Source organism: Portunus trituberculatus, chromosome 19 (assembly GCF_017591435.1).
Source record: "Portunus trituberculatus isolate SZX2019 chromosome 19, ASM1759143v1, whole genome shotgun sequence".
In the NCBI taxonomy this organism is placed as follows: Eukaryota; Metazoa; Arthropoda; class Malacostraca; order Decapoda; family Portunidae; genus Portunus; species Portunus trituberculatus.
In genome coordinates this window covers 14,260,590-14,280,543 of record NC_059273.1, presented here as the reverse complement: position 1 = coordinate 14,280,543, position 19,954 = coordinate 14,260,590, and the positions used below count along the sequence as shown (strand labels likewise).

Genomic DNA, 19,954 nt, shown 5'->3' with positions numbered 1-19,954 from the left:
GTGTGTGTGTGTGTGTGTGTGTGTGTGTGTGTGTGTGTGTGTGTGTGTGTGTGTGTGTGTGTGTGCGCGCACGCATGTGTGTGTGTGTGAGTGTGAATGTGAGTGTGTGTGTGTCCGTGTGTGCATTTACCTATTTGTGCATTACAGGGCCCGAGCTAAGCTCTCTGTGTCCTGTCTCCTTGTCCATTCCTGTCATATCTCTCTTTCATCTGATTGACACACAATGCATCAACGACATCACTGCTCAGTTTATTCCACTTATCAATACTACGATGCAGGAAACTGTATTTTCTCACGTCATTTAGACAGATGTCTTTTATTAGCTTTTTTCCATGTCCTCGGAGATGATTACTTGTGGTCACCTTTATCAACTCTCTGTCCAATATGTCAATCTTGTTCACCAATTTATACATAGTTATCATGTCTCCTCTTGTTCTTCTCTCTTATAATGTGGTCAGCCCCAGTTTCCTCAGTCTTTCCTCATAGTCTAACTCCCTGAGTCCTGGTACCATCATGGATGGTACCAGGTACCAGGTACCATGTTGCCAGCCTCTGTACCCTTTCCACCTTCTTCACATTTTTCTTCATATGCGGTGACCAGACGCAAGCTGCATATTCTAACTGGGGTCTTATTAAGGTACATAATATCTTCTTCATCATTCCTTCATCTAGGTAGTGGAATGCAAGGCCAATATTTTGAAGCATGTTATATGTTTTCCAAAAAATCTTGTTAATGTGTTTCTCCGGTGACAAAGTGTTTTGCATGTGTGTGTGTGTGTGTGTGTGTGTGTGTGTGTGTGTGTGTGTGTGTGTGTGTGTGTGTGTGTGTGTGTGTGTGTGTGTGTGTGTGTACATATATAACTATTATGGACAGAGATTTTGGGATTATATTACAAAGTTGCAATTATTTACATCCTACACAGTGTGCCTTACATGACAAAAGTTCTATGAAATTATATAAATTAGAAGAAAATGTACAGGTCTTTTCATATAATTTGTAACAAATTTATTTACACTCGAGAACTCTGCAGGTGCAAAATCACACAGTCAAGCATTCATCAACTACTGTTTCAGTAAATGCTGCACACACCACTCAACCATTACCTGACCTTAACCACTACAATTCCCCAAGGTGAAAAATGACCAGATCATTGTCAGTCTGCTGAAGTGAACTTGACTGAGTTACATGTACAGTCTGTCAATTTTCTAAGTTTCAAGTTCCTTCAACAGAAAATCATCTTAAAAACATAAACCCTTGGAGAAAATTTGACATCTAAGAATTTCCTGCAATATAAGACAAGACCTTCACATGATATATTATAAATATTCAAAAAAATATATGACACAACATGTCTCAAAACAGAATTTGGTAAGAGGAACCACAGTCACTGCTGGCACACTAAACTGTGACACCGGCACTGGGGGGTGAATGCCAGTGCCAGGCTGGGTCACCTTGAGTCTGGGGTCAGAATGTGAATCTGGAGGGAAGAAATTAAAGTAGTTAATCAATAAATATTTTCTCTCTTAAGAGTACCAAGAAAACATTAGCAATGATGCAGCAAGCCATTCAGCCTACACATACCAAGGAAATCCTACATAAAACATACCATTTGTCTATAAATTGTCATCTACACTTCTCCAAGAACCTCTCATTCATAATGCACTTACAATTTAAAAAAAAAAAATTTATGTAAGAGGGAAAACTGCCAAGGGCAACAAAATGTTAGAAAAAAAGGCCCACTGGAACTGCAGGTTCTCTAAAAGGTCCAAAAGAGTCATCCAAAAGTCAGGGACAAATATCTTGACACCTCTCTCTCTCTCTTAAAAGAAGTCAAGTCGTAGGAAGATGGAAATACAGAAGCAGATAGGTACAGACTGATTGAATTAAATCCAATCGTCTACCACCCTATTTGAGAATTAATTTGTTTCCCTCTCTTTCTTATATCTTAACTGAAATTTGAGCCTACTATTTCTTATCCTATCTTGATTTCTAGCCCTAAGCATTAATTGCAATACTTCCTATACACCACTTTGATATCTTTGTCAAATTTCCTCTTAAACTATTTAATCACATTCTAATTTTGGACAAATCATGATCAAAATAATTAATTTCAATTCAGCATGATAAATCTATCCATACTATTTCTTCCTCTCCAGGTTGCACATCACAAGTCTATTACTCACAAAGCAATATCATGAAATCTTTTTGAAAATGGTTCATTACAGCTAGAAATTTCTGTAAAGACTGAGGTAGAACAAATAGTGGCTTACTTCACTCAGGATGGCCCAGTTGTCACTCTCCTCATGCACGCTGAGGCGCAGACTTCTCACCACCCCAACACCTTCCTCCACACTGCCTTCTGCCACTCCCATGTCGTCAAACTCTCCTGAGGGTCACACATTGTTTCAGTGTTGTCACAGACTAGTCAGTGTTCATTTTATCTACTGTACAACTAAGTGGTAAATTTAACTTCAGCTGTACAGTAATATTCTCTTGCATCCATATTTCTTCACATGATTCATAAATTTTTTTATAAAGTAGGATCACTGGCCAAAGGCAGCAAATCCATATAAAAAAGGCACATACCTGGATAAACTTTATGATTTTAGTAACTGCAACACTAACAGCATACAAAGATGTGGTGTGTTCCTTAAGCTTACCTATGATTAAATAACTATCATTTGTGACTTTCAATTTTGTTCTGATATTGTGAGGGAGGTGGGAGAGAGGCTGGACAGGCAGCACCTCCACTGTGGTGTTGTACAGGCGGTCAGATGGATGCTCCACATTGCCACTGCGGAACAGGAAGCTGGCGGGAGACAAAGAGAACCACACATGCCTTAGGAAAGCATCTGGACATTTCATTTCATGTATTATTCAGCTGTAAATACATAAACATAACTCAACACACACACACACACACTCTCTCTCTCTCTCTCTCTCTCTCTCTCTCTCTCTCTCTCTCTCTCTCTCTCTCTCTCTCTCTCTCACACACACACAGGGGTCAGTATTGGCGCCAATACTTTTTCTCATATATATAAACGACATGCCAGAGGGAGTGAATAGCTACATAAATCTGTTTGCAGATGATGCAAAACTGTGCAGAGTTATAAAGCAAAAAGAGGATTGTGAAATACTGCAGGAAGACTTAAACAAGATCTGGAAATGGAGTAAAAAATGGGAGATGGAATTCAATGTGGACAAAAGCCATGTCATGGAAATAGGAAAGAGTGAAAGATGACCAGTGGGAATCTATAAGATGGGAGATGGAGTAGAACTAGAAAAAGTAAAAAAGGAAAAGGACTTGGGAGTGACGATGGAAGAAAACAATCAACCGGTAAGCCATATTCATAGAATTTTCAGAGACATATAATTTGCTAAGGAATATTGGATTAGCATTTCACTATATGGACAAAGAAATGATGAAGAAATTGATAAGTACTATAATAAGACCCAGATTGGAATATGCAGGAGTTGTGTGGAACCCCCATAAAAAGAAACACATAAGGAAGTTGGAGAGACTACAAAAATGGCCACAAGAATGGTTCCAGAATTTGAAGGGATGACATATGAGGAGAGACTAAAGGCTATGGATCTACCAACCCTGGAACAGATAAGGGAGAGAGGGGATCTGATACAAGTTTATAAATTGATTAACGGAATGGATCAAGTGGATAATGAGAAATTGATTCTGAGAGAAGAATATGACATTAGAAGTACAAGATCACATAGTAAAAAATTGAGGAAGGAAGATGTCTGAGAGATGTTAAAAATATAGTTTCCACAAAGATGAGTTGAGACTTGGAACAGTTTGAGTGAGGAAGTGGTGTCAGCAAAGAGTGTGCATAGCTTTAAAGAAAAATTGGATAGGTGTAGATATGGAGACATCACGAGCATAAAGCCCAGGCCCTGTAAAACTACAACTAGGCACAACTAGGTAAATACACACACACACACACACACACACACACACACACACACACACACACAAACACACCATAGTGCGAGCCATAAACTACTAAGCTAATGTAATAATCTTAAGCTTCCCCCAATGTTCATATGTATATTTTCAGTATGTATGTACTGCAATTCCTTATAAACCATATTATTATTATTACACACACACACACACACACACACACACACACACACACACACACACACACACACACACACACACACACACACACAGACGTATAATTTGCTAAGAAATATTGGATTAGCATTTCACTATATGGACAAAGAAATGATGAAGAAATTGATAAGTACTAAAATAAGACCCAGATTGGAATATGCAGGAGTTGTGTGGACCCCCCATAAAAAGAAACACATAAGGAAATTGGAGAGACTACAAAAAATGGCTAAAAGATTGGTTCCAGAATTTAAAGGGATGACATATGAGGAGAGACTAAAAGCTATGGATCTACCTACCCTGGAACAGAGAAGAGAGAGAGGGGATCTGATACAAGTTTATAAATTGATTAACGGAATGGATCAAGTGGATAATGAGAAACTAATCCTGAGAGAAGAATATGACATTAGAAGCACAAGATCGCATAGTAAGAAACTGAGGAAGGGAAGATGTCTGAGAGATGTTAAGAAATTTAGTTTCCCACAAAGATGTGCTAAGACTTGGAACAGTTTGAGTGAGGAAGTGGTGTCAGCAAAGAGTGTAAAGAGTGTACATAGTTTTAAAGAAAAATTGGATAAGTGTAGATATGGAGACGGGGCCACACGAGCATAAAGCCCAGGCCCTGTAAAACTACAACTAGGTAAATACAACTAGGTAAATACACACATTTAATCTTAAAATTATTCCTATAAACCAGACTGAGAAGAAATACGAACAGAGCATCCTTACCCTTTCAGGCTCACTGGAGGGTCAAAATTAAAGAGCAGTTTGTCACCCTGCTGAGGGAGAAGACCCCAGAAATATGACTCCCCTCTGTATGCTCGCTGAAGAGTGTAGGTCTTGTAAGGCTTGATCATGGTCTCCACACTGGCTCTGGGGTTGTTGTGAGGGAAGAACAACTGGATCTTTCCAAACTGTTTGTCCTGTCATGTCAAAACATCAGTGATTAATTTTACTGCCATCCTTAATATCATTGCTTCTTTATGAAACAGGGAATGCTGGAATAAATGTATAGTTTTAGCATATCTGTAAGTAAGCATAACTTGATCTGGTATACTGACATTGCTATAGTGTATGGATGTGATCATTATTCATTTCATTTCACATATTTATTTTCAATTACAGTGTTGGACATTCATGTGTTTGGAGCATAAAAGTTCTACAGATATGATTTCAGGATAGCCTTCCCTCTGGGAGAATGCTGATTAGGCAACCATGTTAGGCCTCCTGTGACATATTGCTCCACCTATCATATTCTTGTTTGCAATCAGACCAAGAGGATCATCAAGCCCTCAGTGAATTCTGGCTAGCCTTGACTGTCCTGCCATCACAATACTGCACCAATCCTTTCTAACCACCATCAGTGAGTGACCTTCTTAACTCTGAGGAACAATATTGCTAATAGATTTAGGAGAACAGTGGCTGTCTAACACTTGCCTTCAACTTCTGCACTTTGCCCTTCAGAGAGGAGTGAGTTCCTATGTGTTGGAACAATGATGGCTTGTAGTGAATCCATACATTCTCCTTAGCCTTCTTGCAATGTTTCTGGGCATGATAGACAAAGTGAGTTAATGACACGGAAATGTAAAGTTACACTTAAAGTAGACTCAATTAACATAGATTTAAGACTGACTTTTTTTCACTGTAATTTATGATTCACATGACTTAGTAAGGGTCGAGAATCCTTTATCTGACAATGCAAAATGTGGATATCTCTAAAGTCTTGACATTAAATCTACCAATAGTATTGCATGAACATGTCTCAAGATTAGTGTAGTAATATCATGAATATGAATATTACCATACAATATCTTCAAAATGAATTGAATAGTGTGTGTGTGTGTGTGTGTGTGTGTGTGTGTGTGTGTGTGTGTGTGTGTGTGTGTGTGTGTGTGTGTGTGTGTGTGTGTGTGTGTGTGTGTGTGTGTGTGTGTGTGTGTGTGATTCACCTCGGTCATCTGCTGGTCACCCAGCCAGTCTTCCCCATTGCGGAGCGAGCTCAGAGCTCATAGACCGATCTTCGGGTAGGACTGAGACCACATAACACACTCCACACACCGGGAAAGCGAGGTCACAACCCCTCGAGTTACATCCCGTACCTATTTACTGCTAGGTGAACAGGGGCCACACATTAACAGGCTTGCCCATTTGCCTCGCCACTTACTGGAATTCGAACCCAGCCCTCTCGATTGTGAGTCGAGCATGCTAACCACTACACTACACAGTGTGTGTGTGTGTGTGTGTGTGTGTGTGTGTGTGTGTGTGTGTGTGTGTGTGTGTGTGTGTAATTCACCACCACCACCACGGTTGTCTGCTGGTCACCCAGCCAGTCTTCCCCATCACGGAGCGAGCTCAGACCACAACACACTCCACACACCGGGAAAGCGAGGTCACAACCCCTTGAGTTACATCCCGTACCCATTTGCTGCTAGGTGAACAGGGGCTACACATTAAGAGGCTTGCCCATTTGCCTCGCCGCGCCAGGATTTGAACCCGGCCCTCTCGATTGTGAGTCAAGCGTGCTAACCACTACACTACGTGTATTTACCTAGTTGTATTTACCTAGTTGTAGTTTTACAGGGCCTGGGCTTTATGCTCGTGTGGTCCCGTCTCCATATCTACACTTATCCAATTTTTCTTTAAAACTATGTACACTCTTTGCTGATACCACTTCCTCACTCAAACTGTTCCAAGTCTCAACACATCTTTGCGGGAAACTAAATTTTTTAACATCTCTCAGACATCGTCCCTTCCTTAGTTTCTTACTATGCGATCTTGTGCTTCTAAAGTCATATTCTTCTCTCAGGATCAGTTTCTCATTATCCACTTCATCCATTCCGTTAATCAATTTATAAACTTGTATCAGATCCTCTCTCTCTTCTCTGCTCCAAGGTTGGTAGATCCATTGCCTTTAGTCTCTCCTCATATGCCATCCCTTTAAATTCTGGAACCATTCTTGTAGCCATTTTTGTAGTCTCTCTAATTTTCTTATGTGTTTCTTTTTATGGGGAGTCCACACAACTCCTGCATATTCCAATCTAGGTCTTATTTTAGTACTTATCAATTTCTTCATCATTTCCTTGTCCATATAGTGAAATGCTACTCCAATATTCCTTAGCAAATTATACGTCTCTCTGAAAATTCTATCAATATGGCTAACCGGTTGATTATTTTCTTCCATTGTCACTCCCAAGTCCTTTTCCTTTTTTACTTTTTCTAGTTCTACTCCATCTCCCATCTTATAGATTCCCACTGGTCGTCTTTCACTTTTTCCCATTTCCATGACATGGCTTTTGTCCACATTGAATTCCATCTCCCATTTTTGCTCCATCCAGTGTGTGTGTGTGTGTGTGTGTGTGTGTGTGTGTGTGTGTGTGTGTGTGTGTGTGTGTGTGTGTGTGTGTGTGTGTGTGTGTGTGTGTGTGTGTGTGTGTGTGTGTGTGTGTGTGTGTGTGTGTGTGTGTGTGTGTGTGTGTGTGTGTGTGTGTGTGTGTGTGTTTCACTGTTTGATCTGCTGCAGTCTCTGACGAGACAGCCAGACGTTACCCTACAGAACAGCTCAGAGCTCATTATTTCCGATCTTCGGATAGGCCTGAGACCAGGCACACACCACACACCGGGACAACAAGGTCACAACTCCTCGATTTACATCCCTACCTACTCAATGCTAGGTGAACAGGGGCTACACGTGAAAGGAGACACACCCAAATATCTCCACCAGGCCGGGGAATCGAACCCCGGTCCTCTTCGCTAGAAGCCAGCGCCTAACCACTGAGCTACGTGTGTGTGTGTGTGTGTGTGTGTGTGTGTGTGTGTGTGTGTGTGTGTGTGTGTGTGTGTGTGTGTGTGTGTGTGTGTGTGTGTGTGTGTGTGTGTGTGTGTCTTTGTGTGTGCAAGATAAGGAACTCTCAACCTGTAGTTAAAAAAAATCACAAAACCTAATAAAATGTAAAAGTTCATAAAAGTAAAAGCTGAACCTTAATCTTATTACATGTGCAGTAATTTTTCAAACAGTGCAAGACTCTGGTGGCAGATCTTATGTACATATTTTCATATATGATTGAATTTTTCAGTACTGTTTTATGTAATATTTTACCATATTTTTTTCTTTTTAGAATGTATTTATGAGCATCTCAAACTTTTAAGGTTTTGTGATCCTACTGTCGCATTTAAAAACCTGTCTGAAGGTTACAGAAGAGGCCATGAGAGGTGGTCATGATTGTAACAGTAATGGTGCCAGTCCGACACATTACCAATCAAGCCAGGAGTGATAACAAAGGCCTCATGGATTCTGGTTGTCTGTGACTGTTCTGCATCTATAATTTGCAGTTGAATGTTAAGTTACTCCTGCACCATTTGTACTTGCACCATCAGAAATTGTGTCTACACTAATCTAACCTTACTGTAACTTAAAATAAATTCCAAATAAATACCATGACCAAGAGAAATTTACTTTAATGATGTTAGTAAATCTTACATAGTAAGTTAGCTTTGAAGGAAAGAAACATTCATACATACATAGATTTGCATGTACTCACCACAAAAGAGCAAGCAAAAAGAGCAATTATGTACCAAGCTTGGATCTGTTAGTACTGGCAAGCAGGCAGTGGACACTACTAAGAACAAACACCCATGCATGCAACTCCTCATTAACATCAAAACTGTATCTAATCAATTTGTCTCTCCATCTGTATCAGCATCAGCAAATTGTTCACATAATCAACAATCCAGTATCAGCAATGTAGTGCACTATATACGTACTCTACGTGGCTTGAGTCATTTATGATAATATGATAAAACCACTTCACATACTCTCTCACACACACACGCACATGCACACAAAAACACACACACACACACACACACACACACACACACACACACACACACACACACACACACACACACACACACACACACACACACACACACACACACACACATACATATATATATATATATATATATATATATATATATATATATATATATATATATATATATATATATATATATATATATATATATATATATATATATATATATATATATATATATATATAGATAGATAGATAGATAGATAGATAGATAGATAGATAGATAGATAGATAGATAGATAGATAGATAGATAAAGACACAAATAAGAGTACATATTATGATGAATCTCATGGTAGCTTAACCTTTAAAATACTACATAGCAGTTTTGAGTCTATAGAGCATTTGGGAATAGTACAAGCCATAGACTTATGAGGACCACAGTAAGGGATCTGTCAGAGTGGGCCAAGTTAACAAATAAATACTGGTTTTGGCCTCAGTAATGTTTCAAACACATTTGGTGGAAAGAAAGAATAGTCATCAGTTTGAGAATAAAAAATTAATGAAAATAATGGGGAAGCAAAAAAAAAAAGTCACAGAACTAGAGCTGAGAACAGGGAATGGATTTTAATGTTAAGAAATGAATACCAAGTTCTAGAAATGGTCATAAGTTGCTGAGAGACAAAGTTGGATTTACAAAGTGGGAAGCAATGATGAGAGATTCGAGTGTCATTATCCAGAACAACTCAGAAACACGAACTGAATATCTTGGCATACAAGACAAATGATATGCAATGACATCAATTCATTACAAAGAAAGGTTCACTTTGGAGCAATCTTGTCACCTTGGGACATTCTTTTCAGTACAGTTGTAGCTTTGCTTCCTGGTGTCCTACCAATCCTATCCTGAAGGGTAAAGATAATGTAAAGAATAAAGAAGTGAACATGTATTCTTTACAGTGTTCTACTAACTCTTCTCTTTATTACAGTAAATAACTATGAATTACTGGAATGTAAAAATTTCCTTAAAAAGGGCAGTGATATGAACTACTGGAAGCAAAAAAGTGTGCAGTAAGAAGAATAAATCACACAGTAAGCATTTGCTGGTAAAAACTTGCTCAGCGCTCACAAGGCCACAAAAGACTAATTTATATATAGTACGTGGCTACAATATAACATGAGCCCATGATGAAAACATGATGGGTAAATGATCAAAGAGCTGCAATATGTTAGTGTGACTCTGAATAGTGACGAGATGACCCACCAGATAGAAGCACTCTCATGACATGACACAGTGGCAGTAGACACCAGGAGAGTCACACCACATGTAAAGCAACTGTGGACTAACAATGGTGAGGTGCAATGCGTCCCACAGGTGCCTTCATACGGTACGCTGGTCACAGTGGTGTTCTTTTTCCACTGGCAGAGGTGAATCAATCATATATTCATAAAAATAAGAAAATCTTGAAGCTCATGGACGGAAAAAAAAACATTGGCGTCAATCTCTATTAATGCTCAGATCTGCAGTAATCAGCCAGGCAAGAAATAAAAAAAAACTGATAAATCAAGACATACCGAAGGTTGATCAAATCTGCAAACTTTGTTCTGGACAAGGTGGTCAAGTAGCCAGTCACAAGGCTTGTCATTGTGGAACACAAGTAAAAAAGTCACCAATGCTGACAGATCAATGGTCTTGAAAGTTTTTCCTGAAATATCAGTTCCTTTAGCTGAAAGTTATTCAGACTAGCACAATCATAAATTTTCTACATGAGTTCACCTTAGAAGGTTTCCACACATTTGGGTTGATATATTTAGTTTTAGTTGAGCATACTTCCTCAAAGCATACTCTTCAGTGTGATAAACATTTTACAAGTGGTAATACACTTTAAATAATCCCTATCCTTTCAATTACATAGCTTAAAAGACAGAGTAGTACTTTAAAGCTACATGTCCTCTGGTCTCCATCTTTTCCTCCCCATACATTTCTTAAAGCCCATTCCTCATTTCTCATGCTTTCTAGTTGCTTACCCTGATCTCTCTCACTTCCCAGTCCTTACACTCTCACAGCTACAAATACCTATTTCCTTCTCAAATATACATAATATGACTATTATCATGGCTAATGTCTATATCTACCTGGTTGTAGTATGTATACAGGACCTGAGCTACTCATCTTATCTCTATATCTTCATTTCTCCAGATGTTTTAGTAAGTATATAGTATGTCCCTATCACCTCTTTCCTTTTGGTCAGCCGTACAAGATCTTTCTTTATAGCATCAGTAAGGAGCATTATAGGAGTCATCACACTTCAATAAGCCTTGTTTGGATCATTACTGGTCTCAAGAGAGAATCTGCTGGCTAACAGAAAGCCCTTACAGTGTTCCACTCCCACAGGCAATAGAGTCCAAACCTTCAAAGATGCATAGTTAACACAATCCTGAACCCTCTTGATACATCTTCCCTGGTTACATGCTTTGATTATATAAGCTAACTTCTCTTGAAACAAATGAACAGCATCTAGGGAAATATGCAATAAGCAAACCAATATATACATCATATTATTGGGTAAAGGATGTTTGCCTCATTCAGAATGCATCCACACCCAGACTGGCCGGCCACATATGCCAAATAAGGCCTGCTCGGTTCATGCTGGAAGGACCTACACACTGACAACTTGGCATGCAGAGGATAAATTATAAGTCCAGTAGATCAAAGCCACATTGAGGTAATTACTGAAATGGAGTATAATGGGGGCTAAAATATCTTACACACATGATCCGGCCACCAGTTAACAGAAGGTGATGCACGTACTACTGGTGCTCTGCCTTGGGTCAAGCATCCTCTAGACCATCACCTTATTAGTGGTTAGTAAGTAATAGTTCCTTCGGCTAGCAGTCTGGCTCTCTCTCGCTCTCTCTCTCTCTTTCGCTCTTTCTCTTCATATTGTAGAAACTAATGGTAAGTAGTATATGATCATAGCTGACATTGGTAATATTTCAGATAAGTGACTTGTTCAGAAGACATGTGATAGATACCAAAAAGACATGTGATAGATACCAATAAGAAAATGTAAGCTTGTCAAAATTTATCATTACTGTTCATTTAAAGAGCCATTTCCCAAAACTGCTTTCAGATCTAGCAATAGGAATATGATTCTCAAAATCATAAGCCACTGAACCATTTATCCAGCAGGCTTAGCTGCACATGATTTTCATTTCTGGATTACATAATTCAAGCTTAATGTCTTTACTGTAAAATATACAATAGAAAATAAACAAAGAAAAAGTTGAATCCCTCTAATGCAGAAAGAATTTGCAAGAATGAACATAGAAGATAGTATGCAAGTTTTCATTGTTTTTTTGATGAACTGCTAACTATGTTCACTTGGCAGGTCAATGAAGGTTGTATGTACAGTAATTCCCTGGCTTTAGACTTTCCTTTCTCTGAGAGCTGGATAAGTGGCACAGCACCTGTGGTTACCTTTCTTACTGTATCTATACTGCATAGCCTTCAGAGGTAATTTGATGTTAATACATTACTGCTAAGAAATGTTACAGTTCAGTATTTACAAGACAAGGGTCAGTGGGGCTAGACTGGGGCAGAGGCTACTACCAGCAGACTGCACATTGGGGACCACTTACAGCATCCTTGTCCAAGTTACAAATCTTCGTCTGGGTGAGATAGTCCAGAAGCCAATCCACAGGTTTGTCATTATAGAACATAATGAAAAATTGTACCAAGTAGGGGAGCTCTACACACTTGAACATTTTCCCTGTGGATATCCATTGTTCATTACAATATTTTGTTCCAATTTCACTGAACTGCAGTCATGTTATATAGAAATCTAATCATTGCAAGTAGTATTTAGAAATTTCTAATCATAAAAATCCTTTTTTATAAAGTCTGGGTGTTATAAGTAAATTATATTTGAAACTTAACGAAGGGAAATGAAATGTTAAGAAGTCACAACAAGTAAGTGATGCAGGACACTCAAGTCACCGACCTGCCACTAACAACACAAGTGCATGAATTGATTTTAAAGATGCCTGCACAGTATTCATATATTGGAAAATGTTCACATTAAAGGTGCAACACACACTGGAAATTTCATCACTTACCGATGAAACCAAGTTGGCAGAAGTCCAATACAAACCAATTCTTTTTCTCAGCTGTTTTCTGAAGAGCAAATTTTTTCATAGTGGCAATGTAACCTTTCTTTGTTTGTATGTCATCCTCAAGCTGCACATAGAACATTCCTTTAGGCTGAGCGTACATCATAAGGAAGGCAAAGTCCAGGTTCTGTTTGGTTCTCCATCTGCGGAAGAAGTATTCCTTAGGTCACACCTGGTAAACATCTCAACAAATATTCCACAGGCAAAACATTATTCATCTGAAATCTGGGAACATACTAGATGAGGACAGGATTTTGTGAGAGAAGAAATTATCTATATTTAATGACTGTTCTTGGAAGCTTTTACCATTTATTCCATCTCTTGCATTGCCTCTTACAAGCTTCAATACCTTCATCTCTTTATCTCACACACTCCTACTCTCTACCCTTCCTAATCTTGCACTCACTTATCTACCACATTCTTCCACATTGTCACAGTCACCTCACTTCATTCTATTCTTATTATCATAAATTTTGAATTGTCTACATAGAGCTCATCATGGGCCAAAGGTTAACACCACTGACCTGACTCGCTCCATGGGATCCCCAAGAGTCTGCCTCAGGTTATTCATGTCAGGGTAGAAGGATTCAGGGGGAGAAATCACCTCCAGAAGGCCACTCTCTAGGTGCTCTGGGAACCTGAACATGGTAAGACACAGGGATATATAAATAAAAAAAAAAATTTGCAGCTCATACTTCGGAAAAAAAAAAAAAAAAAAAATTTGAAACAAATACATTCTCAACCATGGCAGTTCCTCAGAAATAGTAGTTACTGCATCTATATAAGCTCCAGCACACTAAAAAGATGTGTATTCTTTATACCTGACATAAGAACTCCATTTCAAATCATATCTCACAGTATACATTTGAGTAACGGGAATACAACAATCTACACCAACTTACTTCCTTTCAATTTGTGAGGCAAGCTGATGGACATAATCAATGTCCCACTGCAAGGCAAAACAAAAACAGTTAAAGAAGAGAATGACAAAAGCAGCAGTTATTCATAAAAAGTGATTCCTTGTTCACTGCACAAGAGACAATTGTTACAAGAAAGGGAATCTGGATTTGCACTTGAGCTCAGCCTTACCTCAGCCACAAACACCACAATGAGGCATTCCTTCATCTCTTGGGGCGTCATGGAGGTGATGAGGTTGGCCAGAGTCGTCATGAGGTAGCTCTGCACTTCCCGCCGCACTGTGGGCACCCCCAGCACCAGACTCACTGCAGAATGACACATGCTACTCATCTCATTGCACTACACTTAGTATAGGTAAACGTGGGTCCAATATTGTTACTGTGTGTCATATTATTCCTTTACAATCAGATCTAATAACAGCTACACTTGTCCATTGCAAGGTATTGGGGATAAAAAAAGTAAAATAAATAAAACATGCAGTAACCTGAGTGTCTGCCCTGAGAGAGTTTAAACGCAGGGCTGGTTGATTCTGGCGAGCGAAGCAAGTGTGGAAGGTAACTGTATATGGAGGGGAGGTGGAGGTCTGGGGCACTGCTGCGGCTCAGGTTAGAGAGCAACATGCGGGCCTCCTTGGAAAGTTGCTGTCCGTAGCCTGTCCCATTCTTCTGCAGGACTGCCCAGGAGAATAACAACACATAATGCAGAGTAACAAAGGAAATGTCACATAACGCCATCTAATGGCATGACGATATGTGAAATGACTCGCTATCCATCATGTAACGGAATAATGATGGAAATAATCAAAGAAGCTGAAGACTATTTTAAGTTATTTTCATGGCTTGTTAATACTCATGAAGTAAATTGCATCAATTCTGGTTTCTCTGATGATATCTACTGCATACACACATACACAAACACACCATACACACAAAGAAGGCCAGGACTACTGACTTTCCACTCCTGTCAGAAAGCCAAGCAACAATTCAACAGTTTATGTCCTGCAGTATCTATTCACTGCTGACACCAAAAGACCAGTCCTGTCACTACCTCTCGAGACCACCAATTGAATCCAGGACATCTGAGAAGTGAGTTGTTGCACTAACCACTACACCACCAAGGCAGTAATGGTGTAGCTTGCTCTGCTACAGGCTAAACCTTCCATTAAAACATGTGGTTATCAATTATCAAGTCTATTAATTTCACCATAGACATGAAACTTGCAGGTAAGTCATCATTAGGTGAGTGAAGTCATCTTTGAAGATATCACCATGTGTGTGTGTGTGTGTGTGTGTGTGTGTGTGTGTGTGTGTGTGTGTGTGTGTGTGTGTGTGTGTGTGTTTACCTAGTTGTATTTACCTAGTTGTAGTTTTACAGGGCCTGGGCTTTATGCTCGTGTGGCCCCGTCTCCATATCTACACTTATCCAATTTATCTTTAAAATTATGCACACTCGTTGCTGACACCACTTCCTCCCTCAAACTGTTCCAAGTCTCAACAAATCTTTGTGGGAAACTAAATTTTTTAACATCTCTCAGACATCTTCCCTTCCTCAGTTTCTTACTATGCGATCTTGTGCTTCTAATGTCATATTCTTCTCTCAGGATTAGTTTCTCATTATCCACTTGATCCATTCCCTTAATCAATTTATAAACTTGTATCAGATCCCCTCTCTCTCTTCTCTGTTCCAGGGTAGGTAGATCCATAGCTTTTAGTCTCTCCTCATATGTCATCCCTTTAAATTCTGAAACCATTCTTGTAGCCATTTTTTGTAGTCTCTCCAATTTCCTTATGTGTTTCTTTTTATGGGGGTCCACACAACTCCTGCATATTCCAATCTGGGTCTTATTTTAGTACTTATCAATTTCTTCATCATTTCTTTGTCCATATAGTGAAATGCTAATCCAATATTCCTTAGCAAATTATATGTCTCTGAAAATTCTATCAATATGGCTTACCGGTTGATTGTTTTCTTCCATCGTCACTCCCAAGTGTGTGTGTGTGTGTGTGTGTGTGTGTGTGTGTGTGTGTGTGTGTGTGTGTGTGTGTGTGTGTGTGTGTGTGTGTGTGTGTGTGTGTGTGTCTCCATATCTATTAATGTCCAGCTTTTTCTTAAAATCTGCTGACCAGTCTCCACGTCTAAACTATTCCATGCTTCCACCCTTCTATGAGGAAGCTCATTATTTCACATCTTCCTATAGTGGCCTGAGACCATGCCCACTCGACACTTCCATTCCACATACACAGATCTTCCCTCCTCCATTTTTCCATGCCAATCATCACTGCTGTATATTGCTATCAGGTCTCCCCACACTCTTCTGTTTTCCAGGGTTGGAAGTTGCATTCTTTTCAGTCTGTCTTCATAAGTCAAATCTCTTAAGTCAGGCACCATTTTCGTTGTGTGTGTGTGTGTGTGTGTGTGTGTGTGTGTGTGTGTGTGTGTGTGTGTGTGTGTGTGTGTGTGTGTGTGTGTGTGTGTGTGTGTGTGTGACCATATTTACTTGCATTATCATACCATACTAACATCACTGTACTCAAAATTCAGTCATAGGAACTTCATAAAATTCCTTTCTTTTGGTGGATTGAAGTTCATAAATATAATAAGCAATGAAAGATGAAAGAGTTAGAGTAGAGATGAAAGGTGTGAAATAAAATGGCTACAGAAACTTGTTGCCAGGAACTGAACACCTGACAGGACACTCAAGGTGAGCACAAGTCTGCCACACTGCCAATCAGGCCAAAATGATCACTGGAACCACAGTAACAGTTGGTTGGCCTTGTCAGTCCTGTGGCTACAAAGGCAAGAGGGATAAGCTGCACTCACTAGGCTGCAGTACGGTGTTGAACTTCTGTGAGAGCACCATCACGTCCTGGAGGCGTTGCTGGTTGAGCATCTCGGCATGGTGGAGCCTTTCCCTTAACTCTGCCACTCTCTGCACCAATGCCTGCTCTCCACTCAGGTCTGAAACACACACAACCATAGAGTGAACCTTTCTTACCTCCATCCTCACATCACACTAATTAACAGAAGTTCACCAAACCCCAGCCATCCTCAACACCATCTTTGATACCAGCATACTAATATATCATACACTTCACACCTATTGCTAACCTCAGATAAATCTTACAGATGCTCCTCAGCTCCTACATGAAACATCCTGCCACTTAACTCTTATCTAGCACCTTTCTTCTAATTCCTCTTTTCTTCCCCCCTTACTCTTATCAAACTCATTTCTCATAAATCTTATCTACCCCTTATCCCTTGTTTTCTTCCCCATAACTCCTTTCTCTTAACTTTTATCTTCACCTCTCAATTCTTGTCTATCACCTTTCTCTTGTCTTCTTTCCCATAAGTCTTATCTAATTCCTTTCTCCTAACTCCTATTTTTACCTCTTGACGCTTACTTATCTCCTTTCTCCTGAACCAATCTTACTGCTTCAAACTATTACTTTAAACTCCATCCTGTTTCTTGTAAGGAAAGAGAGAAAAAATACTTATATCTATCAAAAAATGTTCTATGTGGAGAGAGAGAGAGAGAGAGAGAGAGAGAGAGAGAGAGAGAGAGAGAGAGAGAGAGAGAGAGAGAGAGAGAGAGAGAGAGAGAGAGAGAATCTTGCAAAACGAGAATACATAAGTCATTGGCAGCTGTTGTTACACCCTGACAAGCATTTCACACACACACACACACACACACACACACACACACACTTGAAGAAAATAGAGAGAGGGAATTTCTTGATGTGTACTTTTGAATGAGAAAAGTCAAGAGGACCTCCCTTACTTGTTGTCCCAGGTATGCAGTTACAATATCAATCCAGGAGTGTTAATGAATTACATGTATTGAAAGGATTTATGTAAGTAGAGTAGCAGCAACAGAACGAGGCTGGATAACTGAAAGGACACAAGAGAAAAGATTGAGGAAGAGAAGATACTGGAGTAATGATATGAAATTAGCTTCACACTACTACTACTACTACTACTACTACTGTTATTACAATACTACTAATACTACTACTACTACTACTACTACTACTACTACTACTGTTATTACAATACTACTACTACTACTACTACTACTGTTATTACAATACTACTACTACTACTACTACGTAGTTATTACAATACTACTACTATTACTATTACTACTAATACCTCTATTACAATACTACTGCACCACTATTATTACTACTACTACTACTACTACTACTACTACTACTACTACTACTACTACTACTACTACTACTACTACTACTACTACTACTACCACTACTACTACTACTACTGCCAATACTACTACTACTACAACAACAACAAAAACAACAAAAACAAGAACTACTACTACTACTACTACTACTACTACTACTACTACTACTACTAGTACTACCACCATCGAAATACTAAGTGCTTTATTTGTCAACTATTATTCATGTGCTAATCTCTCTCTCTCTCTCTCTCTCTCTCTCTCTCTCTCTCTCTCTCTCTCTCTCTCTCTCTCTCTCTATCTTGCTGAACGAGTGCCATTTATCTTTGCGGCACTCAAGATGAAAGCGGTGACAGCATTCTAGCTCGACATGATTCAATAGGTACCTGTAAGAGAAGTTGATAGGAATTTCCGTCTTCCTTCCCTACCTACGGAGTTTATAGCGAGGATTCTGTAGCTTCAACATGCTCTGGTGGATGGTATTCAGGTGTTTCTGTGGTAGACTAGTAGGTATATTTCGTGATTCAAAAGATTAACGAGTGTTCTGCATCATAAAAAAATAAATAGATAAATATGAGAATCTGATAAGTTTATACTCGTTAGTAATTTTTTTTTTTTTTTTTTTTTGTGTGTGTGGTTTTCATGATTCCCGACAGTAGTTCAACAACAAGGAGTCTGTAGCAAAGATAAATAAATAAATAAATGAAGAAAGAAAGAAAGATATACGTGTTTTGGTGGTATGTCACGAGTCCAGCGCAAGTCTAACGCGTATTCTGTTAATTGAAACAAAACTAACTGAACCAAAAGTCTCTGGAGCCTTCGTGAACAAGTCTGACGGGAGAACATACTGCTATAAATCATAAACACATCGGCGCTTCATCTAGTCTCTAGCACATTGTATCAGGCGTTACTAATGTTGACGAGACGCTTTTCATGGCAACAGAATACATTACTCTGTGAGAGGAAGCACACCTGTGGCGCGATGAGCTTATCAGTTAGGCGTGACTCATGTGACGCATCCTCAACTCTTTCTGACCTGATGTAGTGTGTGTGTGTGTGTGTGTGTGTGTGTGTGTGTGTGTGTGTGTGTGTGTGTGTGTGTGTGTGTGTGTAATTCACTGTTTAATCTGCTGCAGTCTCTGACGAGACAGCCAGACGTTACCCTACGGAACGAGCTCAGAGCTCATTATTTCCGATCTTGGGATAGGTCTGAGACCAGGCACACACCACACACCGGGACAACAAGGTCACAACTCCTCGATTTACATCCCGTACCTACTCACTGCTAGGTGAACAGGGGCTACACGGGAAAGGAGACACACCCAGATATCTCCATCCGGCGGTGTGTGTGTGTGTGTGTGTGTGTGTGTGTGTGTGTGTTTTCAGGTGTCAATCGTCGGAGCTTCAGGTGTAAGAGTAGCGTATAAGTCGGTGTGAATTTGTCCTGCAGGCAATAAATATTAGTTAATCTAGAGCTCTTGAGAAGAATAACCGTGCTGAGAGGGACAATCGCTCACTGCCAACCACTGAAAGCTGTGACAATACAAGCACAAATAAATCAAAGAAGTGCTACGCGTGCTATCACTGACCATCGCAGGAAGATTTACGGGAACGCTCAATACCTTCCCGTTGAGTACACACCCCACGTTGCCCAAGACACTGCCACCTACCAGCATATTGACTCCAGTTCGAGTAAATGTGTAAAACCGGTGATTTC

At 39.6% G+C, this 19,954-nt stretch overlaps 1 protein-coding gene across 3 annotated transcripts in view; it reads right to left on the bottom strand.

The window, feature by feature from the left end:
* Window positions 1-764: 764 nt before the first annotated feature.
* Window positions 765-19,954, bottom strand: part of LOC123506194 (alpha-1,3-mannosyl-glycoprotein 4-beta-N-acetylglucosaminyltransferase A-like) — a 60,130-nt gene continuing 40,940 nt past the window's right edge. For 2 of the 3 annotated variants that reach the window (XM_045258113.1, XM_045258111.1), the window contains 12 exons: window positions 16,860-16,997; window positions 14,524-14,712; window positions 14,211-14,344; window positions 14,024-14,070; window positions 13,646-13,759; window positions 13,068-13,264; window positions 12,591-12,721; window positions 5,571-5,678; window positions 4,863-5,056; window positions 2,662-2,810; window positions 2,272-2,387; window positions 765-1,478 (listed from right to left, as the gene is read on the bottom strand). In XM_045258113.1, the coding sequence (XP_045114048.1) occupies window positions 1,449-1,478; window positions 2,272-2,387; window positions 2,662-2,810; window positions 4,863-5,056; window positions 5,571-5,678; window positions 12,591-12,721; window positions 13,068-13,264; window positions 13,646-13,759; window positions 14,024-14,070; window positions 14,211-14,344; window positions 14,524-14,712; window positions 16,860-16,929 (1,479 nt within the window). In that variant the 5' untranslated portion in view covers window positions 16,930-16,997 and the 3' untranslated portion in view covers window positions 765-1,448. Of the gene's footprint in view, window positions 1,479-2,271; window positions 2,388-2,661; window positions 2,811-4,862; window positions 5,057-5,570; window positions 5,679-10,523; window positions 10,655-12,590; window positions 12,722-13,067; window positions 13,265-13,645; window positions 13,760-14,023; window positions 14,071-14,210; window positions 14,345-14,523; window positions 14,713-16,859; window positions 16,998-19,954 lie in introns of all 3 variants that reach the window. The other variant, XM_045258112.1, reaches the window with a different exon arrangement.